Source organism: Gopherus evgoodei, unplaced genomic scaffold (assembly GCF_007399415.2).
Source record: "Gopherus evgoodei ecotype Sinaloan lineage unplaced genomic scaffold, rGopEvg1_v1.p scaffold_38_arrow_ctg1, whole genome shotgun sequence".
Taxonomy (NCBI): Eukaryota; Metazoa; Chordata; order Testudines; family Testudinidae; genus Gopherus; species Gopherus evgoodei.
The window spans coordinates 1,427,408-1,453,953 of NW_022060059.1; the positions used below are offsets into that span (position 1 = coordinate 1,427,408).

A 26,546-nucleotide genomic window follows, 5' to 3' on the forward strand; every position below is an offset into this window, starting at 1 on the left:
TGACAACTGGCAGGAGGGAGGGGGCAGTGGGCATGGCAGATGGATTAGGACTTCCACCAAATAACCCTCCCCACACACTAGACAGACTCATCCTTTGGTAGCCCAGCTTCCACCTCCGTCCCTAAAGATGGATTATTCTCCTTCCCACTCCTGAGTACTTGATCTTTCTCCGAAGTCAACCAGCTCAGCCCACCACAGCAAAAAGCCAGATGGCACCAATCAGCTGTGAACTGCACTGGCAGGCACCTGCTGCCCTGCTTCTGACTCACTGCTCCAGCAGGGTGCCCTCTGATTGCAGGGCCCAGACTCCAGAATCCTGCCTTAATCTATCCCAGCTTTGACACTGTGTAATGGCCAGATGACCCAGGAAGCAGAGAACACCAGGGGCATGTCCTTAGAGAGGCAGCACAAGCAGCTCAGCTCTCTAAGATAGCTGGGGTCTCTTGTGCTTTCTCTCATGGCTCTAAAATAAGGTCTAGTTTAGGGAGAGGACTAAATGAAACCATGCTAACATACTCAAGGTGGATGCACACTTCTCCAGCACGCTGTCTCCTGGCTCACAGCACAGCTCCATTTCCAAGCCACCCACACATGAGCAGTGTGACCATCCAGAGAGCCATCTGGAACTCCAGTACTGTGAACTCTCTCAGGGTAGTTGCCTGCCAGTGCCGTATACTTAACTCATAGACTTTAAGGTCAGAAGGGACCATTCTGATCATCTAGTCTGACCTCCTGTACAATGCAGGCCACAGAATCCTACTTCCCCAGAGTGGTGCCCATACACTCTCCCCCGACAAACTTCCTCAGAGCAGTGCCCTGCTTCCATCAGCTGAGGCTCCAGCAAACTATGACAAGCCTGAACACTCACCCAGCAGAAGCAGAAAGTGGAAGCTGAAGTCACCCATCACATTTCCCAATCAGTTTCTAATGAGAGAGGAAAGCTAGCCATCCAGGATAAAGCGTGCCAGAGACGTATGTGACCACAATGGGGAGGAAGTATTTAAGCCCCTTAAAGCCCAGCCACCTCCCTATGGGGTATGGTTTCCTGCAGACAGAAGGTTATTTTTTTTCTTTAAAAAAAAAAAAAGGATGACTTTAAAATAAAAATAAGTAACTATAAAGAAGCTGAGGAGTGTTAATACATGGCAGCTCTAATTTCCATAACCCCCACCACATCCACCACACATTAGCCCAGCAGTTTTAGAGAGATTTACCAGTAAGCTAAGAATTTCCACCAGCCCAGCAGCAGGAATTCTTAACCCTCCTCAGGGCCTAATCCTCAGCTGGTCTAAATCAGCAAAGCGCCACTGACTTCAATGGAGCAGCACTGATTTACTCCTGCTGGGGATCAGCCCCCTATTATCGTCTGGGTAACAGCATCCGTGAGAGCAAAGAGCTTCCAGTTGTCATGGCCTCTTCCATTCACTTAACAAATCAAAGCAGGAGAAACAGAGTAAGGAAGGTGGGATCCTGAGGTCCATTGAGATTTAGGGGACCCAGGAGAGCACAGGGGGCAATGGAGTTCAGACAGTTCTAGGACTGATTTTAAGCCCACTGGAGTCAATGGGAGTCTTTCCATTGACTCCAGTGGGCTTTGGATCAGGTCCTTAATGTCCCTGTATGCAGCAAAGCAGCAAGCTGCTGTGGTGTTGCATCAAGTAAGATTATGCAGAGACTAGTGATGGGGAGAACCCTCAAATCTTGTGCTAACTTCCACACCATGCAGCCCTCCAAGCCTATGAAGTTGGACAGGACCTGACTCAGCATGGGGTTTTCTCCCAAGATTTAATACTTGGATTTCAGACAGTGACTCAAGTTTTGGGGGAAAGCTCAGTTTAGCTCTTATTTTATCCACACTAGCTTGCCCATCCCGATGGTGCAAAGAGGAGGAGTAGAGAGGTGGCCCCTCCTAGGTGCCATTGCCCAGCTGAATACTGCAGCCTGTTAGCCAGATTGACACTGTCAGGGGCTGGAGTAAGCAGGAAGGCAATGGAGCCCCTTCAACAGGAGCCCAGACCCCATGGTGACAAGTGCAGTATAAACAGCGTGGTACCCACATAGGAAACAAAACTCCTTTGCAATTCAAAAATAGCGCAGATGGACCAAACCAATAAATTCATCTGGTCCCCTCCATATTCCAGGCTTGGATTCTGATTCGGGTCCCTGGATCTGAACCTGCTTGTTCACATGGTGCTAACATTTTGCAGGAACAGCTCACAAGATTATGGCACCAGCAAACCCACACACCCAGTCTTGATGTGGGCCTGTGCCCTGGGAGGCCCTGCTCCCTGGACTCGACACAGCACCACTCCCCAGTGGCATGGCATCGACGCTCCCTGGAAGTTCAGCCTAAGTCTAACTCATATCTGAACACCACCTCCTTAGTCCATCTGTAATACACCAATGCTCCCAAGCAGTGACAGTGCACAGGACAAGTCCATATATAGTATCACCCAACCCCACAAATCAGGAGCTTTTAAATAATACTAGGACTTAGCTTCTTTTTATTTGCCTTCTGGTTTTTGAACCCTTTCAAACTTTTTTCCATAGCCAAGAGGGCAAGAAACTTCATTTCTGAAAAATGAAAACTGAGATTTTCACATATTCACAGGACTCCAGGAGATGTAGCTTTTGGAGAAACACATTACACCACAAGACATACAATAAAATCAACAGAGCTGACAACACTGAACGCTGCATTTTCTCAGTGGCGCTCCCTGGGTCACTTCCTGCTAAAGAGTGGGGGGTAGGATGTGGGAAATCAGATTGCAAGGGAACAGCCTACCTTGCCAGAGAACTCCCCGGGGAGCTTCAGAGCAAGGTTACACTGTGGCTAATCTCAGCAGCCGGTTTACATCACAGAGTTGTTGTAATAGATACTGTGGAAGAACGAGACCGCAGCAATCTGTTCCCAATTGGCTCCTTCACTATATTAATTTTCTTCCCTTTCACAGTCAGGTCCTGGCTGAGAGAGCACTCTAGCCACCCCTAAAGCCTTGGGGCCAGCTTCCCTTACAATTCATTATTTTAAATAAATATTTTTAATTACAGAAGCCAAGGAAAGAAAACAAATCCAGGTACTCCCATTGCATCTTTGACCAATCACTTCATAGCAGCAGCAGGACAAGTACTTCCCGCTTGAGCTAATGGAGAATCACCACTCACCATGAGCAGTATGGAGGCTGTAACACACACTTTAGCAATTCTGATTCTGTCCAGTAGAAGGCAAGGTAGTATACATCAGTAGTAGGCAGTTCCCTACAACAGTCCCCAGTAGTGTACAATTTTAAGTTAATATTATGGCAACTTGTGTGAATGTGACAGAACCCAGGATATAAAGCTACATTTGGTCTTTCTAATTATATTTTTACACTTAATTTGCCAGAGTTTATGCTCTTTTCTATTTTCCTCACTAGGATTTATCTTCCACTTTTTAAAGGATGCCTTTTTGCCTCTCATTGCTTCTTTTACTTTGTTGTTTAAACACGGTGGCTCTTCTTTGCTTCTCTATATTTTTTAAATTGGGGGTATACATTTAAGTTGAGCCTCTATTATGGTGTTCTTTAAAAGTTTCCACGCAGCTTGCAGGGATTTTACTTTTGGTACTGTACCTTTTAATTTCTGTATCACTAACCTTCTCATTTTAAAATAGTTCCCTTTTCTGAAATTAAATGCTACAGTGTTGGCCCACTGTGGAGTTTTCCCCGCCACAGGGAGGTTAAATTTAATTACATAATGGTCACTATTACCAAGTGGTCCAGCTATATTCACCTCTTGGACCTGATCCTGTGCTCCACTTAGGACTAAATCAAGAATTGCCTCTCCTCTTGTGGGTTCCAGGACCAGCTGCTCCAAGAAGCAGTCATTTAAGATGTCAAGAAACTTTATCTCAGCATCCCTTCCTGAGGTGATATGTACCCAGTCAATATGGGGATAGTTGAAATCCCCCATTATTATTATTGAGTTTTTTATTTTAATAGCCTCTCTAATCTCCCTGAGCATTTCAGAGTCATTAACACGATCCTGGACAGGTGGTCAGTAATATAGCCCTACTGCTATATTATTTTTCAAGCATGGAATTACTATCCATAGAGATTCTATAGTACAATTTAGTTCATTTAAGATTTTTACTTCATTTGATTCTATGCTTTCTTTCACATATAGTGCCACTCCCCCAACAGCACGACCTGTTCTGTCCTTCCGATATATTTTGTACCCTAATATTACTGTGTCCCATTGATTATCCTCATTCCACCAGGTTTCCACTGGTATATAAGCATTTTAAAAACTTGTCATTTTTTGGCTGTCCCCTATTGCATGACGTAATTGAATGGGACTTCTTTTCATTTGACTGTTTCTCATCAGATCCTCCCTATATTTTATCATTTTCCATCCTCTCCTCTTTATTAGGACATAGGGAATCTCCATTTATAGATGCTCTCCTAAGGGATGTCCGAACCACATGTCCGAACCGAAAGCACCTGTCAGCTTTCTCTCAGCCCTTAGTTTAAAAACTGTTCTACAACCTTTTAAATTTTAAGTGCCAGCAATCTGGTTCCGTTTTGGTTGAGATGGAGCCCATCCTTCCTGCTTAGGCACCCCCTCTTCCAAAAGCTTCCCCAGTTCCTAATAAATCTAAACCCCTCCTTCCTACACCATCGTCTCAGTCACACATTGAGACCCTAAAGTTTTGCCTGTCTAACTCACTCTGCGCATGGAACTGGAAGCATTTCAGAGAATGCTACCAGGGAGGTCCTGGACTTCAATCTCTTACCTAGCAGCCTAAATTTGGCCTCCAGGACCTCTCTCATATCCTTCTCCCTGTCTTTGGTACCTACATGTACTACAACCACCGGCTCCTCCACAGCACTATACATAAGCCTATCCAGACTTTCAAGAGATCCGCAACCTTCGCACCAGGCAGGCAAGTCACCAGGTAGTTCTCCCGATCATTGCAAACCCAGCTATGTTTCTAATGATCAAATCACCCATTACTAATACCTGTTTCTTCCTAATAACTGGAGTTCCCTCCCCCAGAGAAGTATCCTCAGTGTGAGAGGATACCACATCATCATCTGGGAAGAGGATCCCAACTATGGGATCGTTTCCCTCTGCTCCAGTTGGAAGTTCTCCTTCCCTGAGGCTTTCATCTTCCTCAACAGCACAGAGGCTGTCAGACCAGGGGTGGGACTGCTCTACCGTGTCCTGGAAAGTCTCATCTATGTACCTCTCTGTTTCCCTTAGCTCCTACAGCTCAGCCACCCTGGTCTCCAAAGCTCATACACGGTCTCTGAGGGCCTGGAGCTCCTTGCACCGAATGCACACATACACCACCAGCCCATAGGGCAGGTAATCATACACACTGCATTGGGTGCAATAAACTGGGTAGCTCCCACCCTGTTGCTGAACTTCTGCCAGCATTCTCATTTTACTCAAGCTTGTTCACCCCCATCCAACCTCAATACCCTGCTCATAACATTCCCCAGTATCCCCATCCAAATTAAGTATCACCCTCATAACCTTTCCCAATACCCCCCGTCCAACATAAGTACCCCCATCATAACCTTCCCCAGTGCCCCCCATCAAATCCCGGAACCCCCCATTTTAACCTTCCCCAATACTCTCCCAATCCAACCACGATACCCCCTGTAATAACCTTCTCCAGTACCCCCAGCCACAACTTTCACCAGTTTGCCCTGTGTAAACCCAACACCCCCTTTCATGACCTAACCCAGTACCCCCACATCCAACCCCGCTACTACCTATCATAATCATCCCAAGTACACCACACCCAACGCTGGTACTCTCCCCACACAACCTCAGTACCTCCTGTCAAAAACCTTGCCCAGTGTCCCCCATCGAACCCTGGAACACACCATCATTCCCTTCCAACTACCCCCCATCCAACCCTGGTAGCATCCCCACTTACCCCCATACAACTGGATACCCCCAGCCATAACCTTCCCCAGTACACCCCATCCTACCCCAGTACCCCACATTCATAACCTAACCCAGTACCACCCCCATCCAATCCCAGTACCACCAATCATAACCTTCCCCAGTAGCTCCCCATCCAACCCCGGTACCTCCAGTCATAAGCTTCTCCAGTACCCACCATCCAACCCCATTCATAAGCTTTCCAAGTACTCTCCCCATTCAACCCTGATACACATCGTCATAACCTTCCCCAGTATCCCACATCCAAGCCTGGGATCCATGGTCATAACCTTCCCCAGTACACCACCTCCCATTCCAACCCCGTACCTCCCATCAGAACCTTCCCCAGTACTCTACCAATCCAACCCCAGCATCCCCCATCATAACATACCTCAGTACACCCTATCCTACCCTGGTACACTTCCGTCATAACCTTCCCCAGTACCCACCACATCCAACTCCAGTACCCCCCTTCATAACCTTCCCCAGAGCCCCCATTTCAACCCCAGGACTCTTCCCATTAACCCCAATACCTCCATCATAACATTTTCCAGTACTCCCCGTCATAACCTTCCCCAGTATATCCCGTCCTACTCCAGTAACCCCTCGTCATAACCTTCCCCAGTACCCCCCATCATAACCTTCACCAGAACCCCCATTCAAACCCCAGTACTCTTCTCATCCAACCACGGTACCACCAATCATAACCTTCCCCAGTACCCTCCTATCCAAACCCGGCAACACCCATCATAACCTGCCCCAGTACCCCCCGACCCAACCCCAGCACCCCACGTCATAACCTTCTCCAGTACCCCCCATCCAACCCCGGTACCCCTCATGATAACCTTCCCCAGTAATCTCCCCATCCAACCCCAGTACATCCCATCATAACCTTCCTCAGTACCCACTATCCAACCCCAGTACCCCATGCCAACCCCAGTACCCTCTCCATCCAACCCCGGTACCCCCCCATCATAACCTTCTCCAGTACCCTCTGTCATAGCCTTCCCCAGTACCCCCCTTCAACCTTGGTATGCCCCATTATAACCATACCCAGTACACCCTCCATCGAACTCCAGTACACCCTGTCATAACCTTCTCCAATATCCCATGTCATAATGTTCCACAGTACACCCCATCCTACCCCGGTACCACTCCGTCATAGCCTTCCCCAGTACCCCACCATCCAAACCTGGAACCCTCCATCATTACCTTCCCCAGAACTCCCATTCAAACCACAGTACTCTCCCCATCCAACTCCAGTACCCTCCCCAACCAACCCCAGTACACTCTGTCCTAATGAGGTACCCCCTGTCATAACCTTCAGCAGTACCCCCAATCCAACAACGATACCAACTGTTATACCATTCCCCAGTACATCCCCCAATCCATCCCTGGTACTCCCCATCATAACCTTCCCAGGACCCCTCATCCAACCCCGGTACCAACCGTCAAAACCTTCCCACATACCCCCCATCAAACTCCGGCACCCGCCGTCATAACCTTCCCCAGCACACCCCTGCGGTACCACCAGTCATAGCCTTCCCCAGAATCCCTCATCCAAACTCGGTACCAACCATGATAACCTGCCCAGGGACCCCAACATCCATCACTGGTACCCCCCATCATGACATTCCCCAGTACCCCCATTAAAACGGTCTAGCACCCGTAACCTTCCCTAGTACTACCCATCCAACTCCGCTAGCCCCATAACCTTCCCCAGTACTCCCCATCCAACCCCGCTAGCCCCATAACCTTCCCCAGTACCCCCATCCAACCCCATACCACTCATCATAACCTTCCTCAGTACTCCCCATCCAACCCCGCTACCCCTAACCTTCCCCAGTACCCCTATCCAACCCTGCTAGCCCCATAACCTTCCCCAGTACCCCAAACCAACCCCTGCTAGCCCCCATAACCTTCCCAAGTACCCCCATCCAACCCCACTAGCCCCCATAGCCTTCCCCAGTACTCCCCATCCAACCCCGCTAGCCCGATAACCTTCTCCAGTACCCCCCGTCCAATCCCGCTAGCCCCCATAACCTGCCCCAGTACCCTCATCCAACCCAGTGAGCCCCTACAACCTTCCCCAGTACCCCCATCCAAACCCGCTAGCCCCTATAACCTACCCCAGTACCCCGCATCCAATCCCGCTAGCCCCATAACCTTCCCCAGTACCCTCCATCCAATTCCACTAGCCCCATAGCCTTCCCCAGTACCCTCCATCCAATTTCGCTAGCCCCATAACCTTCCCCAGTAATCCCAACCAAACCCACTAGCCCCCATAACCTTCCCCAGCACCCCCCATCCAAGCCTGCTAGCCCCCATAACTTTCCCCAGTACCCCCATCCAACACAGTGAGCCCCCATAACCTTCCCCAGTACCCCCATCCAAACCCACTAGCCCCCATAACCTTCCCCAGTACCCCATCCAAACCCGTTAGCCCCCATAATCTTCCCCAATACCCCAATCCAACCCCACAGCCCCATAACCTTCCCCAATACCCTCCATCCAATTCCACTAGCCTCATAGCCTTCCCCAGTACCCTCCATGTAATTCCACTAGCCCCATAACCTCCCCAGTACCCCCAACCAAACCCACTAGCCCCCATAACCTTCACCAGTACCCTCCATGCAATTCCGCTAGCCCCATAACCTTCCCCAGTACCCCCAACCAAACCCACTAGCCCCCATAACCTTCCCCAGTACTCCCCATCCAACCCCGCTAGCCCCCATAACCTTCCCCAGTACCCCCATCCAACCCAGTGAGCCTCCATAACCTTCCCCAGTAACCCCATCCAACCCCACTAGACCCCTTATCCTTCCCCAGTACCCCCCATCCAACTCCGCTAGCCCCATAACCTTCGCCAGTATCCCCATCCAAACCCGTTAGCCCCATAACCTTCCCCAGTACCCCATCCAACCCTACAGCCCCATAACCTTTCCCAGTACTCTCCATCCAATTCCTCTAGCCCCATAACCTTCCCCAATACCCCCAACCAAACCCACTAGCCCCCATAACCTTCCCCAGTACTCCACATCCAACTCCCGCTAGCCCACATAACCTTCCCCAGTACCCCCATCCAATCCTGCTAGCCCCCATAACCTTCCCCAGTACTCCCCATCCAACCCCGCTAACCCCATAACCTTCCCCAGGACCCCCATCCAATCCCGCTAGCCCCAAAGCCTTCCCCAGTACCTCCCATTCAACCCCCACGAGCCGCATAACCTTCCCCAGTACCCCCATCCAACCCCCGCTAGCCCTCATAACCTTCCCCAGTACCCCCCATCCAACCCCCGCTGGTCCCCATAACCTTCCCCAGTACCCCCATCCAATCCCGCTAGCCCCATAACCTTGCCCAGTACCCCCATCCAACCCCATTAGCCCCTATAACCTTCCCCGGTACTCCCCATCCAACCCCACTAGCCCCATAACCTTCCCCAGTACCCCCCATCCAACCCTGCTAGCACCCGTAACCTTCCCCAGTAACCCCATCCAACCCAGTGAGCCCCCATAAACTTCCCCAGTACCCCCATCCAAACCCACTAGCCCCCATAACCTTCCCCAGTACCCCCATCCAACCCCGCTAGCCCCCATAACCTTCCCCGTACTCCCCATCCAACCCCGCTAGCCCCATAACCTTCCCCAGTAGCCCCATCCAACCCCGCTAGCCCCCATAACCTTCCCCAGTACCCCCATCCAACCCCACAGCCCCATAACCTTCCCCAGTACTCTCCATCCAATTCTACTAGCCCCATAACCTTCCCCAGTACCCCCATCCAAACCCACTAGCCCCCATAACCTTCCCCAGTACTCCCCATCCAACCCCGCTAGCCCCATAACCTTCCCCAGTACCCCCATCCAACCCCATACCACTCATCATAACCTTCCTCAGTACTCCCCGTCCAACCCCGCTACCCCATAACCTTCCCCAGTACCCCCATCCAACCCCGCTAGCCCCATAACCTTCCCCAGTACCCCAATCAAACCCCTGCTAACTCCCATAACCTTCCCAAGTACCCCCATCCAAACCCACTAGCCCCCATTGCCTTCCCCAGTACCCCCATCCAAACCCGCTAGCCCCCATAACCTACCCCAGTACCCTCCATGCAATTCCGCTATCCCCATAACCTTCCCCAGTACCCCCAACCAAACCCACTAGCCCCCATAACTTTCCCCAGTACCCCCCTCCAACCTCCACTAGCCCTCATAACCTTCCCCAGTACCCCCCATCCAACTCCCATTGGCCCCCATAACCTTCCCTAGTACCCCCATTCAATCCCGCTAGCCCCATAACCTTGCCCAGTACCCCCATCCAACTCTGTTAGCCCCCATAACCTTCCCCGGTACTCCCCATCCAACCCCACTAGCCGCATAACCTTCCCCAGTACCCCCATCCAACCCCCGCTAGCCCTCATAACCTTCCCCAGTACCCCCATCCAACTCCCGCTAGCCTTCATAACCTTCCCCAGTACCCCCCATCCAACCCCCGCTAGCTCTCATAACCTTCCCCAGTACCCCCATCCAACCCCCATACCACCCATCATAACCTTCCCCAGTACCCCCCATCCAACTCCCATTGGCCCCCATAACCTTCCCCAGTACCCCCATCCAACCCCCGCTAGCCCTCATAACCTTCCCCAGTACCCCCATCCAACCCATCATAACCTTCCCCAGTACTTCCCATTCAACCCTGGTCCTGCCGAGAGTTGTGTTCCGAACCTCTAAGTCTGTGGTACCTCCTTTGGCGGGTTTCGAGGTGAGGGACCTGGGTGTAGTGTTCGGGAAGAGGGACAGGGTTAACAGCTGCCTAGGTCCCAGCTGCGGAACTAATGTTACTAGGGACGTGTTTTCCACACGGACCACCTTTTAGTACGTGTCTGTGTTCACGAGCGGAACACCAGCTCATATTCATCGCCAGAGAGGCGTGCGCGCCAAGACGGTCTGTCTCGGTGCAGTAGTATGCGCGGTGCATTATGGGACATATACGGCTAGTTCCTGTTGAGTTTCGCGTGGGGACGCCTGATTTAAAGGGGCCGCGCCCTCGAGCCTAACCTCTCCCCTGCTCGCCAGGCGGGGGAAACGGGTCGTGGGAGGGCACCTCGGGGAAGGGCACACGAGTACAGGTGCCTGAGGGAGGGTGTAATAGCGGGGGTTTTGCCGTCCTGTAAATAGAAATACAGCATGCTGAATATGTGCCAGGTCTGATTAGCTCGTTAAAGAATAAATCTTCCGATCCTGGTTTTTTTACAGCTATGGATCCTGATGACATAGAAGAGCTGGCAGCGGAGCTTCAAGGGAAGACTGATGGTGGCTGGGGCCTTGTGAAGCTTGCAGCAGGCACAGGTTTTGTTGCCTATGTTATGTGGGCAGGAGTTCTCATGCCTGGCTTCCGCAGAGTACCTTTAAAGTTACAGGTAGATCATTCGCCGGGGCTTTCTAATGGGGATTTGTTCTGGTTTAAGAGAAGAATATATATAAGTATATATTTGGGGGGGAAGAAATATTAGCAAGCTTTTTATATAACAGAATTTTATTCCCCCTATGTGGTTTATAAAGGCACCCTGGAAGGTGCATGAAATGTTTCTTTATTATGGTGTTTCTGTTCTGTCACGTACCCACTGGTTATAAGGTCATTCGTGAACTCTGGCCTGCTGGCACAAGGATATCTGAGGCATTTGATATGGGAAATAAAACCACATGAGAATTATTTTGTCACATTTTTCGTTCTTAGCAACCTTGCCAATGTCTCTTGTTTTAAGCTAATTAATTCCAAATGCTCCCACACCACTTTACAAGCTCAGCACCTGAAACATAGTTGACATGATTAATATTTGTAAAACTGTCTTGTTTGCAAGTGAAAAGATCTCTAGGTTTCATTTTTAGTACTCCAGCTGTGTTTTGGTGAGACCTAGTTAGGATCCAACCTTCTGCTTGGGTAAGTGGGTGCAGTTTCATATGAGTCATTTCCACCAGTTATGGAACTGGCTCTATTTCCAGTTGCGCTTAGCATTGTGGCTGAGGTTGGCTCCTCTAGGTCTCTGTCCTGTTTGCTTTCTTCAGTTGGGAGTGTCCTAACTGTTTAGTGCTGTTTCCTCCTATTCAGATAGACCTAGTGTGTAGGTGACTAAAGTGGCTACCCTTGACTTCACTTTATGGCCCTGATCTTGCAGTCAAATCCATACAGGCAAACCCTTGTGCCCATATGGAAATCTAGTGAAGTGAGTTGAGTTCTGGGCTATAATATGCGTTTGCCTGTACAAATCCTTTTGCAGAATTGGGCCTGCACAAGTGTGAAACTACATGTCCCAAAACATCATGATTTTTAGGATGCTTTACTGTATCCTGCAATACTGTGACACAACTGGAACACCAAAAAGGTAACTTGTGTTTGACTGGGTCTTATATTTCTCATTTCTCTAAACTAGGTGCCATATGTACCATCAAGTGCCAAGCAAGTTGAGAATGTGATGTCACTGCTGAAAGGACGCTCTGGGAAGATGGTGGATTTAGGGTCAGGAGATGGCAGAATTGTAAGAGAGAAAAAAGTCCTTGTGTCTGATATTCACAGCTGCTGGTTTGCATTTTGAAGAGTTAATAGTGTTAAAGGTAGATCACCCACTCCAAGAGCATCCAACTCCTGCTCCCTGTTATGTCAGTATAGAGCTAGAGAAACTTAATTGGGGGTTGTGGTGGGCTTACACCAGTATAATTCCTTAGACTGAAAGCTCTTTCAAGGCAATTGCTCTTAGCCATTCCCTGCAAAGACTCCTGGAACTGAAGTAGCTATGAGTTGCTTCATAAGGAGCATTGCCTATGTCCCTTTCCTAGACTTGGACTCCTTAACGAATTTGGGATGGAGCAGTTGAGAACCCCCACAGAGCTGTTACTCCTGCACATCTTCTGAGAATGACTCCTGCTGGGGAAGGAAGTTTGTGGAGCAACTATAGTATCCCCACAACCACTGGAAGGGAATCACCTTAGCTTATCAGAAAAAAGTTCTGATAAGACTGGTACAACCATTCTCAAACCCTGGCTTGTCCCTTCCTCCTTTCCTCATTCTTAGTCTGAGCCTGCAAGGTGCTGACTGCCTCTTGGGAGGTCCTGAGCATGCTGAACTGAGAGGAGTTGAAAACTCAGCCCTTCCCAGAATCACACCCTCAGTTTCTCTCTATTCCACTGCCTCCCTGGTTTCTCTTGCAGGACGTACCATGTTATATGTTGAGCATTGCCAGCTACCTTCTACACTGGCATCTGGTCATTAATCATCTCCTTACCTTCCTACCCTACTCCCTACAAGAGCTGCTTAGAGAATGCAGTGCAGGTAAAGACAGTACTTTTATCCCATTCCCCACAGTGACTGCTGCTGGGAATGGAGTAGCTGGAAGCTGTCTGATCTACAGCCACTGATCCAGAGATTATTTCAGGAACAAACATGGAGGTTTATTTTGGTTTCAATTCCTCTCTCCAGGTATTAGAAGCATATAAACAAGGCTTCAGACCAGCTGTTGGCTACGAACTCAACCCCTGGCTGTTGAGACTCTCCAACTATCGCGCCTGGAGGGCTGGGTGTTACGGGAAGGTTTTCTACCAACGGCAAGATCTATGGAAGGTAACTTCTTGTGATGGAGTCAGGACTCTGGATTTCTCAGCCTGACTGACTACATTATCTCTAAGATCAAAGGACCTACCTCTGCTAAACACAGACATCAGGACTTTAGCCACACTGAGCAAAAGGTCAGCATTCTTCTCCAAACCTACTTATTAGAGGCACTGGGGGTTTTTTTCCCCCCCTTTCTGCCACTGGAACTGTTCCTTATGGATCAGATATAATTTGAACATCCAACCCTTTGTGTGCTAGAACTTTCCTCAGTTCCTACATCAGCAGCACTGTGGCAAAAGGGAGAAGAAAGCCATATTGGCCCTCTCTGTCCAATAATATTGAATTACTGTTAACTCACCTCTGTAGATTCTTCAGGTGTGTTTAGCTGGGATCATCCATGTTTTCCTTCTCCTGGCCTTTAACACACACAGCTGAAAATGATATTGAAAACGCTGAGGTCTGGAGCCTTGGGAAGCTCTACAAGAGGGACAATGGAAGAGCCCCCTACCTTGCACAAATGTCCTCTCTCAGTGCAGCAGGAGGGCAATCTTGAAGATGTTCCTCTCATGTTGACTGTCTATACCTGGGACTCTAAACATGCATCAAGCCTCCTAAAGATCTATTAGCAAAAGCTGAACCTCTCCACATATCTAAAACTAAGCTGGAGAAAACACTGCCAGGGATGGCCTAGATCAGTGATTCTCAACCCACAGGCTGCTTGTGGCCCAATCAGCACACAGCTGCTGCCCACGTGACATCCTCAGGGCCATAGAGGTAGTATATATATTTTGTGGATGCAGCTCGCATAACATACGGAGAGCCAAATATGCCTCCCACAATGGAAAATAGGTTGAGAACCACTGGGCTCTATGAACTAAGTCAATCCTATCTCTACATTTTGAGATCCTAAGATTTTATTTAATCTGTTATCAGAGACACACCTGCATCCAGTCTAATAACAGGGTTTTTGCAGCACAACAGCACAACTCCCCCTCCCAAAAATCTCACTTGCTCAGTATTATTAACCTCCTTGGGGTTTAGAATAACTTCCTGTATGTCAACAAGTGAAGTTTGACTCTTATACATAGATTTAAGACTCCACTGAGATCCTCTTTCCCCAGCACACATTGCACTGTCCCTTCAGCCTGTTATTTCTCTCCATGACTGACTTTATCCTCTTAAAGGTAAACCTGTCTGACTGCAACAACGTCTCTGTGTTCCTAGCTCCCAGTGTGGTAAGTCCAAGCACTCTCTAGAGACTGGTACAGGAGGGTAAGGGGGAAGGGCTGGTTGCCAATTTCCCACTTTGTTGGGCAAATAAGCGAGAAGGGAGGATACTCAAGGAAAGAGATCATCCTGAATGTTAGCAAAAAACCCTTAAGAAAATGGCAGTAGAACTATATATGTTTCACATAACCAACCAAATGCTAGTGCATCTGCCTTAACAAGGCTGCTGTGGACACCTTCCAATAGCCCCACCATAGTCAGTGGGAGTTTTCCTTGAGCGGGGATAGTCCAAATGTTGGATCTGCTGAGAAACTGCCCACGTGTGCTGAGTGTACACTCTTACTATATCCCCAGCCAGCACTGTGAGATGCTGAGCACGAGCACGCCCAGTGACTGCGGAGGTAGATGAATGCAGTCAGCACTGTGTGGCTGTAGGGACGAATACAGCAGAGTTTGTATTTTGTGATTCAAAATTCCTAAAACATGTTGGGGTGCTGAACACCTGTGCCTCCTGCTTGTTTCAATGGGTGTAGCAAGTGCTCAGTGCATCTGCAGATCTGGCCTCAGTTCAGAGATAAAAAGAGGGTTAGCATAAGCTCTGCTTATTGTGATAGACTAACAATACTTAGAAGTTGCGCAACAGGGGCCTACTGAACTCCATCCCAGGTAGTGCTGAAATAAGTTTCTATGAAGCCATTATTTATTGCTCTGTAGATATTAGCACCAAAGAATACAGTACAGACCCGTTTACACGCGAATCCGCTTAACGCACGGTAGCGCCATGCCTCCCAGTGCTACCTATTTAACATGTGAGACTCGTTAACACGCAGTATAGGAACTTGCTGTGTAGTGCTACAGATTTGCTCACTACCTCATTGACACAGAAATCGACAGGAAGTGCGGAACAGAAACGTGTTTTAAATCTGTACTGCCAAGGGGGAGGAGGTGGGGAGGGGCTCAACATTAAAGCACTGCCATGGCAGGACTTTAAGAATGGTCCTTTGCTGCGGCAGAGCTTTAAGGATCCTCAAAGCATTGCTGTGGCAAAGAACCATCCTTAAATGCTTTAACGTTGCTGCCCCTTCCCTCCTCCCGGCCAATGGGGGAGGCAAAAAGGGGAGGGATGCCCTTTAAGGACAGTCCTTTTCTGCGGCAGCGCTGTGCTGCCGATGGGGAGGGGGGAAGCGCTGCAACACTTTAAGGTCCCTGCCCCTTTTGCCCCCCCTCAGCTGCCAATGTGCGGCAGGAGGCAAAGGGAGCAGCTGCCCCGGGGCTGACAATTTAAAAGGGCCCAGGGCTCCAGACGCTGCCCTTTAAGTCACCACGGGAATCCTAGGTGGCATGGACCAGGCAGCTTGGAAGCCCTGCTCCTTCCAGCTGCAACCCTGCCCCTTCCGGGGGCCAGATCCACCCCAAACCAGTAAGTGCCCTGAGTTTCTTTCACCTCTGTGTAGTAATAAACATTATTATTAGATCACACATTTGAATTTATATTCCTGCAAAGTGCGTTAACAGAAAGGCCTGCAGTATTTGGGACGCTCTGTGTGTGTGTGGATATCTTAAGATATTTCAGCATGGCTGTCTTAACCCGTGGTCTGTTAACACGTGCTTGTGATGGCTTGTCTCCTGACATCTGTGCGTAAATGGGTCTGTACTGCAGATCTTGCTGGCATTGGTGTCCTTGGCTTGGCTTGGGTATTTACTTCTCATCTCCCTGGAGCCAGCCCCCTTACTGTTGAGATCAAATTAATTTTTGAACAAAAAGCCAAGCTCAATGAATATGTCCTGGATTGTAAGTTATCCAGGGCAGGAGCTTCATCTATAAATGCGTTTGTACTGTGCTAACCATAATGGGGTATGGATCCTGACTAGGGCCACTGGATGCTACTTCAATATCAATAATCAAAATGACAACTCTGCTAACCAATGGCAAACCTGCAAAAAGTCTCTAGAACACACAACTTTTTCCCCTCCTTGTGATACTAGTGACTGTGACTAACAGCTTCCCTTTCCTCCTCCCCATTAGCTACCTCTCCTAGAAACAAAGCTGCTTGCAGAACTGCCGGACGAGGCCCGGGTGGTGGCTGGACGCTTCCCCTTTCCCACCTGGATGCCAACCACCAGTGTTGGAGAGGGTATAAACAGAAGCTGGGCCTATGACATCAAGACTGTACGGCAAACAAGGCAGAACAAACCTGAGGGATGCCCAGAATGAGTCAAGAGCTCAGCTACAGCTAGGGTTTATAGCCTGGACAATAGCATTGGAGCCTCTGCAGATGTGTGCACTTTTTTAGCCCCTCAGAACTGCTCTGGTGGGCAAATGCTGCCATAGTGTGACAGCTCAGCTGAATAGCCCAGCAAGCATGGGAGAGGAGGGGGTTGCGATGAGCAGGGAGGGATGATGATTTATCAGACTTTATGCCACATGCTCTCGCTTCCCTAGAACCAGAATCCTGGACAGCCTTTGAACTGGGGAATTGGGCTGGAAATCCCCAAAGAACTGTCACAGGACTGAAGAGCTGAATCTTTGATTCTTGTTTAAAACAACTCATTTCTCTTAATTTATTTGCAATTAATTTTCTGACAATAAAAGGGCTGCAGGACTTGGTTCATCCTTCTGGCAGGGCTGGGGCGGTGTCCACCCCTCCCTGTAGACAGAGCCATTGTGGACTGTGTTCAGAATTCCCTGGGATGAAGGCTCAGTAATGCAGTTTCTCCAGGTCTCTCTCCCTGATAACACTGCTCTACAGCCAAAATGCTTCTGAAATAAATGTAGTCCAACTTTACTAATTCTGGGTCACTGAGAATGAAAATGATGCTTAAAATTGTTGATTGGCTCTAGTTTTCAAGATATGCTATTGGGTCAGTATATACAACCCTTGACTTGGGAATGGCGGAGGGTAAGTGAGTTATAAAGGGAAGGGATCGCAATTTAAACCAGAAATGACTAAAATACATCTTTGACTGGATCTATGAATAAATCTATGACTGGGTTTGGACAGTACTTGCTTTTTAGGCAAAACAATGAATGATGCAATCTGAAGCTGGTATTGCATCATACATGATATGAATTGCATCATGTTATTCCTAGAAGTCATGGATGATGCAATCATAACGAAGCTTACATCACTCTGCTGAACAAATTGCTCTATATCACCTCTAGAATTCATACAGTGTCGTGCTCTCTTATTTGTCGGTGTTTGATTTTGCAAAGGGACACATTTCTGTTTAGCCAAAGTGAGCAGAGATGCCTCGTAGTTGTGTGAACAGTGCAGATAACTTCTGCTATGTTTGTGGTGAAGTGACTTTTGCATCACAAAAGTGCAGTATAACCACTATGGTTAAGAGAGCCTATCACCTTTATTTTGGCTGCAGACTTGGAGATCAGGACAAGAGGTGGGCCCCAGACATATGCTGCAACACTTGTGCAACAAATCTTGGCCAGTGGTTGAACAGGAAAAGGAAATCTATGCCTTTTGCAGTGCCAATGATTTGGAGAGAGCCAACAGATCATACCAGCAATTGTTACTTCTGCATGGTGCCTCCAGTTGGGAAAGGTGTGTCAAAGAAGAAAAAGTGGGCTGTGCATTATCCAAACATTCCATCAGCTATACGCCCAGTACCCCATGGAGAAGGACTGCTGGTTCCTGATGCACCAGAATCATTCTCACTTGAGTCAGACGAGGAAGAAGAAGAAGAGGATGAAACTTCTGGTTCTGAACCATCAATGTCACAGGACCCACATTTTCTCCCATCCTCCTCCTGTGAACCACACCTCATAACACAAGGTGAACTGAATAACCTTGTCAGGGATTTGGAACTACCCAAGAGTAAGGCAGAGCTGTTGGGCTCCAGACTACAGTAGTGGAATCTCCTGGCAGGTGATGATAGGGTTTCCATGTTCTGTGACCGTCAAAAGGATCTTGTCCCATTCTTCTTCATGGAAGGTGATCTTGTAGCCTACAACATCATCTATGTTGTGATGGCAGCCCTCAACGTCGTTCACGATCCAGATGAGTGGAGACTGTTCATTGATTCATCGAAGACTAGTCTTAAAGCTGTTTTGCTGCATAAAGGCAATGTTTTGCCATCAATTCCAGTTGGTCATGCAGTCCATATGAAGGAAACCTATGACAAAATGAAACAATTTTTGAGGTGCATAAACTATGACCAACATCAGTGGCAGCTTTGTGGTGATTTGAAGGTTATTGCTCTCTTGCTTGGTCTGCAGACTGGATACACAAAGTACTGCTGTTTTCTCTGCGAATGGGATAGTCGTGCAAGAGATTCCCACTACATCAAGAAAGATTGGCCACTCCAAGAGTCTTTGGAGCCTGGGAGGAAAAGTGTTCAGCATCCACCACGTGTTGAATCAAGGAAGATTTTACCACCACCCTTACACATCAAGCTGGGTCTGATGAAGAACTTTGTCAAAGCCATTGACAAAACACAAGCAGCTTTCAAGTACCTCTGTGGAAAATTTCCAAGGTTAAGTGAAGCTAAGATAAAGGAAGATGTCTTTGTTGGTCCTCAGATTTGCGAATTTCTTCGAGTTGATGCATTTGATCATGCACTGAGTGGCAAGGAAAAGACAGCATGGAAAGCCTACCAGTTAGTGGCAATAAATTTTCTCGGAAACAACAAGGCAGACAACTACAGGTTGTTGGTGGAAAACCTCCTCAAGGCACACAAAAGCCTTGGTTGCAACATGTCACTAAAGATACATTTTTTGCACTCTCATCTAGATTTTTTTCCACTGAACTGCGGAGCAGTGAGCGATGAGCATGGCGAGCGATTTCACCAGGACATTGCAACAATGGAGAAACGCTATCAGGGCAAATGGAGCCCATCAATGCTTGCAGACTATTGCTGGACAGTGACAAGGGATGCTCCATTTAATGAATACAAGAGACAAGCCAAGAAGCGCCAAGTAGACCCTGAATAGGACTAAACTATGTACATAATAGTTTTTTGCCTTTTGTTTCATAATACATTTTATTTATATAACCCTTTTGCTGATTTTTAAAGTGTTACATAAACAGGACAGGTGAAATATTATCATGTAAAGCAACCATAAACACATGAAAAGACCTAGATTTACAAGTTATGATTAAAACTCTATCTACACAATATACATAGACATAAAATGTAAAAACTTAAATATCTTAGAAACAGTAGCCAATCAGTTGTTTTAATTGTCATATTTGAATTCAGCACATCAAAATACATAATAAATAGCACATTTTATCTCTGAAGCAGACGACTTCTCAAAAATTGTAGACCAGTGTAATCAATTCCCTGTAGGTCCTCCTCACATAATCACCACCCAGCAGGTCCTTCTCCATGGAACAGTTTACCATGAGTGCAGAGTGTAAAGTCTCCTCAGTGCCCTGTGCATAAGAGCAGCTGAGCTCAACTCCTAACCTGAATCCTACCTCTACTCTCCAGCTCAGACAGGGGCAAGGTGGTGGAAGTTAGCACCAGTGAAGCACAGCACTTTGCAGCTGTTACAATGCTAAAGGCAACTGTCTAGCAGAAGGTGAAGGGAACCTGTTAATTCAGGTGCATAGTAAGCTGAGTCCACCAGCTTCACAGTAGACAAAGATTTGGTGATGGTTTGACCCAGTGTGGTGCTGCACCACCCTGAAGTACCAGCAATGTTGCTCTGCAGCTACTGAGCATTTCTGCAATGAAAAGGAAATCTTTTTGGCCTGCTGGAGGGAAGGAAGCCTCACAAAACAAGATAAAGGGGGAACAAAGCACTGAATTTTGATCTGATTTTAGTAAATGTATTTACCTCTGTAGGGTCAAATGTATACTGCTGATTTCCTTCGCAGCAAGTCCTAGTCCTTTAGTAAGAGGTCCCAAGTATGAAGAGCACTTGCTGGAGTGGATTATCTCTTGGTGTGACAGAGCACTGAATATTACAGCCAGGCAGCCACTCAGTTTTACGTCCTTGTCTTTCCTATGATGAACTAATGACTGCTGCTTGTCAGGGCCATGGCAGAAGCTACAGTTCATGACAGGTGGTCTTTTTGGATCTCTGCATTAAGTGAGGATCAGAAGCCCCAGCACTGAATGCTATGGGTGCCTCGCTCCCTACAAGTTTCCTTAGCCTCAGGATCTCCTGCTTGTACCTGAAAGAAACCATAGGTTACAAAGAAAAGCAATGTCAACCTTGCATCAGTTGTGGTCATAAGAACCCTGCTGAGGACTGAGATTGTAAAGCCAAGGTGAGACTGAAGCCAAGTTCCCAAACACTGTCCAGCCAGGGAGAAAACTACAGCTAAGGGTAATGCTAGATTTGTCCCGACCCTGAACTGATACCTAGGAGCTCAGCCAAGGGATTCCATCAGCAGCAAGCCTGGGAGTTACATCAGGCATGATTTTGGTCCTCTGTTTTTAAGAGCAATTAGTTGCAGTTGTACAAGCTCAGTGTAATAGCGCCTCCTGGTGGTGGCAGCACTAGCAGCTTTTCTCCCTTGCTGTGGCTGTAATGAACCAGTGGTTGACAGCTGACATGTTAAAGGAGTTGCAAAGTGGAAAGGCTTGAATTCTAGACAGTCATCCCCACTTACCCCCTCCTTCGCCTCCTACACAGTTTTCATCATCCCTGGGATGGGTTGTAGCCCAAAGGAAGGAAATATGTCCTTGGAAAGGACAGATGCAAACTCCCTTGATCATGCTGAGTTACTGATACAGCCAACTGCTCTCACAGCTGGATTCACTTTCAAACATTAGCTGGGCTGCATTGTGGGAAGGCAGCAGTCATAACAGTATTCACCAGCCCTGGAAGTAAGTCTTGTGCATGGGGCAAGGGACAGATGAAGGGATCCCCATCTCACCTTGCAAGATGCTTATCTACATATTCCTGCAGCTCCAGCACCTGCTCTTCTGCCACAATTGCCTGAGTCAGCAGCTGGCTTCTCTCCTTCTCCAGATCCTCCTGGGGCAGAAATAACAAGGAGAGAACAAGAAGTGATAAGGGAGTGCTTTAGGGGAAGCACTGGACTCATGCTGACTCTCTCCCCTCTGAAGTCATCAAATCAGAGGCTACTGAATTTCTCATGCACTCTGACATGTTTCAGAGTAGCAGCTGAGTTAGTCTGTATGTGCAAGAAGAACAGGAGTACTTGTAGCACCTTAGAGACTAACACATTTATTTGAGCATAAGCTTTCATGGGCTACAGCCCACTTAACTGTAGCCCACGAAAGCTTATGCTCAAATAAATGTGTTAGTCTCTAAGGTGCCACAAGTACTCCTGTTCTCATGCACTCATCCTCCAGCCGTGAGATTTCTGGGAATTAAGCTAACTAATCCGCCCAATTAACTGAAAATCAGAACAACATTCAGACACATGAGCTTCCCAAAAAGCCAAACCACAGGTGTTCAGTGCTCTGAAAACAATGACATCCTGCCATTGCAGCCACCTTGAAAACACTGTTAGGAGCATTGAGATGGGCTGGGAGGGAAGGTGCTGTTTAATACCAAAGCCCCCGGGTTCACGACTAGCAGGAAAGTGCTAAATCCAGTCCTAAGACACCCCCAGTTATCCCCAGACAACTGCCTCACAACCTACTCTCTCCACTAGGGTAGTGTGGGGATTGGTAGTGTGGCTTCCAGATGTACAGCAATGGAATGTATACAACCTCCATCCCCTTCCCTAGCAAGAGTTTTAAAAGAGATCTTCCCTTTATAATACTAATCTCTGGCTCTTATCTAGTGCTTTTCATCAGTAGATCACAAAGTACTTTACAAAGGAGTATCATTATCCCTATTTTACAGCTGGGAAAACTGAGGCGCAGAGTGATGCTATGACTTCCCTAGGGTCACCCACCAGGCCAGTGGCCAACCTGGCATATCTCCTGAGGTTTTAGTCCAGTGCTCTATCTGCTAAGCTACACTGCTTCCCTCCTTTAGTCCTTGTCTAAATGAAATTTAGAAAAAAAGTTACCCAACCATGTGACCACAGAGTGTTATGTGATTTCTCCTAAATTGTATGGACAGAAGAAATGATCGGAAAGCATGTTTTTCTTCAGTGTCTATACCTAATCCAGACTAGGAAATTGAAGCCCTGCTGCAAACGTTTTCAGCAATTGTCCCCCCAGCCCAGCACTGAAAGTGACTAAAGTCCTAGAGTACTGCAGACAATGGGGGTTTCAGAAACTGTGCTTGGGGTGTCTACAACAGCCTTTCCTCCTGAACATTTCCCTTCTTTGTATTCACCAGTGGTAGCAATAAAGGGAGTGCTAGTGTTTTTAACTGCCATGCCAACCATCCCTGCTCAGGGCAAATCTAGACAACATCGTGGTAAAACTGCCACTGGCCACAACCAGCTTGTCTGCTGCTAGTAGTATTATCACCCAGTGGAGCTGCACTGCTGCTGGTGCGCAGATAGGAAATGTTATGGAAGAGCTAGCTCCAGCAGGTAGCAGCATGTTAGACAAGAAAAGCATCTGTCCTTGGAATGAACAAGTAATGGTAACGGTGGCTGTTATAAACATACAGTTAAGGGTAGCATAAAATTCCTTCTTTACCTGTAAAGGGTTAAGCAGCTTAAATAACCTGGTTGGCACCTGACCAAAAGGACCAATGAAGGGAGAAGATACTTTTAAATAGTGGGGGATGGTTTTTGTTGTGTGTTTCTTTGTGTTGGGGGGGGCGGGTTAGCGAGGAATTAGGGCAGGGAAAATACATTTTTAAAGCCATACCTGAACTAAGCATTTAAGATTACAAATTGTAAGTAATAGAAAGGAAACGTGTAAATTATATTTTGTTTTAGCTTATGAATTGTTTTTATGCTAAGAGGAAGGTTTATTTTTGTTTTTTTGTAACTTTAAAGTTTTGCCTAGAGGGGAATTTTGTGTGTTTTGAATTATTACCCTGTAAAATTACTTTTTATTTTGATTTTACAGAGGTGCTTTTTTTTTCACCTTTTTTTATAATGAAGTTTTGGTTTTTTAAGAATTTGATTGGTTTTTAGTGTTCTAAAAACCCAAGGGTTTGCTTTGTGCTTACCTTGTTAACCTATTTGCTTGGTATATTATTTTTAAGCCTTTCCAGGAAAAGGGGAGAAGGGATATTTTGGGGAAACAGGAACTTCAACCGATTCTTTTCCTAAATTTTTGTTTAACTTACTTGGTGGTGGCAGCAGTACCCGTTCAAGGACAAGGAAGGATTTGTGGCTTGAAAAAGTTTTTAACCTAAGCTGGTGAAATATAAGCTTAGGAGGTCTTTTATGCGGGTCCCCACATTTATACCCCAGAGTTTAGAGTGGGGAGGGAATGGGCAATTAGCGGTTGTACAACATGCCAGTTTAGGGTTTTCCCCATTTGAACTTGTGTATGGCCGTGAGGCGAAGGGGCCATTGCAGTTGGTGAAGCAGCAATGGGAGGGGTTTACGCCTTCTCCAGGAACTAACATTCTAGACTTCATAACCTACAAAACACCCTCTGACCCTCTTTAGCCCTTGCTAGAGAAAACCTAAAAGATGCTCAGGAAGAGAAAAAAGCCTGGTATAATAAACATGCCAGAGAACGTTCCTTCAAAGTAGGGGACGAGGTCATGGTGTTGAAAGCGCTCTAGCAGTGGCGTAGCCAGGTTCTAACATCAGGGGGAGCGAACACATAAAAAAAGGCGCCACCCAACATACCAAATTACTAATTACATACCTTTTAAATTTGTTATATATATTTATTTGTACTTAAAATAAATACACAAGAATGATCCAGCCACAGTTGGCATTTCACAGGAGAACTTTAGATTTAATTTCTGGAATCTAAAGTATATCTAAGTATAATGACAGAATACAGTAGTTTATAATTGTCACAGGTTTAAAAAAAATACTGGCCATTTTTTCCAGTTACTAATTTCATTTTAAAAAAAATCAATCAATGAAATGTACTTTATTTATAATAGATAGTAATACTAAAGCCACCAAACACACATGACAAATACAAGTTTTATGAAAATTGGTGAGCAAAGATCTTATAGCTTTTCAGGGTTGGACAAAGCAGTAATTTCCCTTAAAGTAGCTTTATTCATGGGTTTTTTTTAAAATAAACAAAAGACATCTGTACGACACAGGTTGTGAGTCTAACATTTTTTAAACACTGAGCACTGAAAGTTAGGCTTTTTAACCAATTGAAGCCCCCCTCCACTCTCTCTCTCCACCCCCCCCACCCCCCAATCACCAGTTCTGTAACTACAGGAATAAAATCTAGATATCCTGTAAAATAGCTAGTTCCATTTTTCTTCAGACCTCAGATCAGACAAATGCAGCTTTGCATTTGAGATACTATATGACTGTAGTATATTTTGCACTGCCTGAATCTACACTGACATCAGGAGAGGAGAAGACGACAAGACTGTCCCTAGCATATATGATTTTTTAAAAAAGGCGAGACACACCCACCCACTATCAATGCAACAAGAAGGGATAACAGTAACTGGGGCCAAGAAAGAATATGCAATGAAACCCTCCTGTACCCACAACTGATATCTGAAGAGCATCAGTCACTCTGCAGATCAAAGAAAGAAAGAGCAGCCAGTATTCAGACAGATAGGATCCTTATGACCTATATAGGAGAAGTGCACTTTCTAAGTAAACTAGCAGTTTCCCAACAGAGTTTTCTTATGGATTTATTTATTAAGCAAAAATTAAGATTAGGAGTCTGATTTAAATTATGTAAATTTTCAATTTTAGTTAACTGTGGAACTATTGCAGCTACTTTTATTTTACTCCCGCCTTCATAAAAAGCTACAGAGTTATAACAGATAATTACAAAGACTAAAGTACATGCTTTAATATAATTAGAACTGGGCCACCCAAGGTGAAAACTACACCATGGAAGAGTCCTACAACCAGGTATTTGAGGCCAATCCCTTTATCAATGGAATCCTCAACCAAAATGTGAGGAAGGAGAAGAGTACACCTAGTTTTTGACAATAATTCAAGGTCAGTCAGCCACCAGGAAGACCAGCACCATTCATATTCTGGTTTTGGATAAAACACCTGGTCTTGCCTACACCATAGAAACCTACCTCCCTCCAAGCCTACACCCCACTCCACCCTTTGGCAATAAAGTAACCATTGAACAAGTTCTGAATCAGTCTCTCTTCCCAATTTAGTTTTAACAAAAAAAAGCTGCAACATAAGTAGCTATGGGAGATGACAGTACAACTACTATGTATCAGTGGGGGAAAGGTGTGCTAGTAATGTCCTGGATATACTGATCTGTTAAGTGTTATTGCTTTTAATATGCTAATACAAAGACTGTAATAGAGTATTAATGTCCCAATGTACTGTAGCTTCTTTTAACTTACCGTAATACTAGAAGTGGTGCATGTGAAAAGTGTCTTAAAAGCTGACACTACAGCAGTGATATTCCCAAGCCTGCATGCATAGGGCTGAGGGTGGGGAAGGGGCGTGCATCTAGGTATAAGTAACGTCTCTCATACCAAACAGGAAGTTTTCCACAGTTCATTGCAATTTGGAATTGTGATTATTATACTCTGTCTTACAAACACCATTACATATGCACAAGGTCAATAATTCCCCTCCCCATATATACAGAGGGTGGACGAAAGGAAGTATCCCCATGATTTGGGGTATGTTTACACTGGACAAGGGAGGTGTAATTTCTGGCTTGTGTAGACAGACTTGTGCTAGCACTGACAAAGCTAGTGTGCTAAAAATAGAAACGGAGCCACAGTGGTGCAAGGGGCTAGCCATCCTGAGCTGGAGGATTCTGAAGGGCTTGGGGTCTAGCAGAATTG

The 26,546-nt window shown here is 46.8% G+C and overlaps 2 protein-coding genes across 5 annotated transcripts in view; one reads left to right on the forward strand and one right to left on the reverse strand.

The window, feature by feature from the left end:
* The first annotated feature begins 10,943 nt into the window (after nucleotides 1–10,943).
* On the forward strand, nucleotides 10,944–17,370 carry ANTKMT (adenine nucleotide translocase lysine methyltransferase). 2 transcript variants are annotated; one of them, XM_030545617.1, is made up of 6 exons: nucleotides 10,944–11,063; nucleotides 11,191–11,354; nucleotides 12,366–12,470; nucleotides 13,409–13,549; nucleotides 14,725–14,775; nucleotides 16,794–17,370. In XM_030545617.1, the coding sequence occupies exons 2-6, from the start codon at nucleotides 11,193–11,195 to the stop codon at nucleotides 16,980–16,982; spliced, it is 648 nt and encodes a 215-aa protein (XP_030401477.1). In that variant the 5' UTR covers nucleotides 10,944–11,063; nucleotides 11,191–11,192; the 3' UTR covers nucleotides 16,983–17,370. The 2 variants fall into 2 exon arrangements, with proteins under 2 accessions (XP_030401477.1, XP_030401478.1); XM_030545618.1 differs by having other exon boundaries at nucleotides 10,946–11,010.
* Nucleotides 17,371–19,984: 2,614 nt separating this feature from the next.
* Nucleotides 19,985–26,546, reverse strand: part of CCDC78 (coiled-coil domain containing 78) — a 54,963-nt gene continuing 48,401 nt past the window's right edge. For all 3 annotated transcript variants that reach the window (XM_030545616.1, XM_030545614.1, XM_030545615.1), the window contains 2 exons: nucleotides 21,613–21,713; nucleotides 19,985–20,904 (listed from right to left, as the gene is read on the reverse strand). In XM_030545616.1, coding sequence (XP_030401476.1) covers nucleotides 20,778–20,904; nucleotides 21,613–21,713 — 228 coding nt within the window. In that variant the 3' untranslated portion in view covers nucleotides 19,985–20,777. The remainder of the gene's footprint in view (nucleotides 20,905–21,612; nucleotides 21,714–26,546) is intronic.

Bases quoted from the DNA above. Each gene is read 5' to 3' on its own strand.
- ANTKMT (XM_030545617.1), top strand. From the start codon at position 11,193: ATGGATCCTGATGACATAGAAGAGCTGGCAGCGGAGCTTCAAGGGAAG. The intron at 11,355-12,365 runs GTAGATCATTCG...TCTCTAAACTAG, and splicing joins GAGTACCTTTAAAGTTACAG to GTGCCATATGTACCATCAAG. The intron at 12,471-13,408 runs GTAAGAGAGAAA...TCCTCTCTCCAG, and splicing joins GGTCAGGAGATGGCAGAATT to GTATTAGAAGCATATAAACA.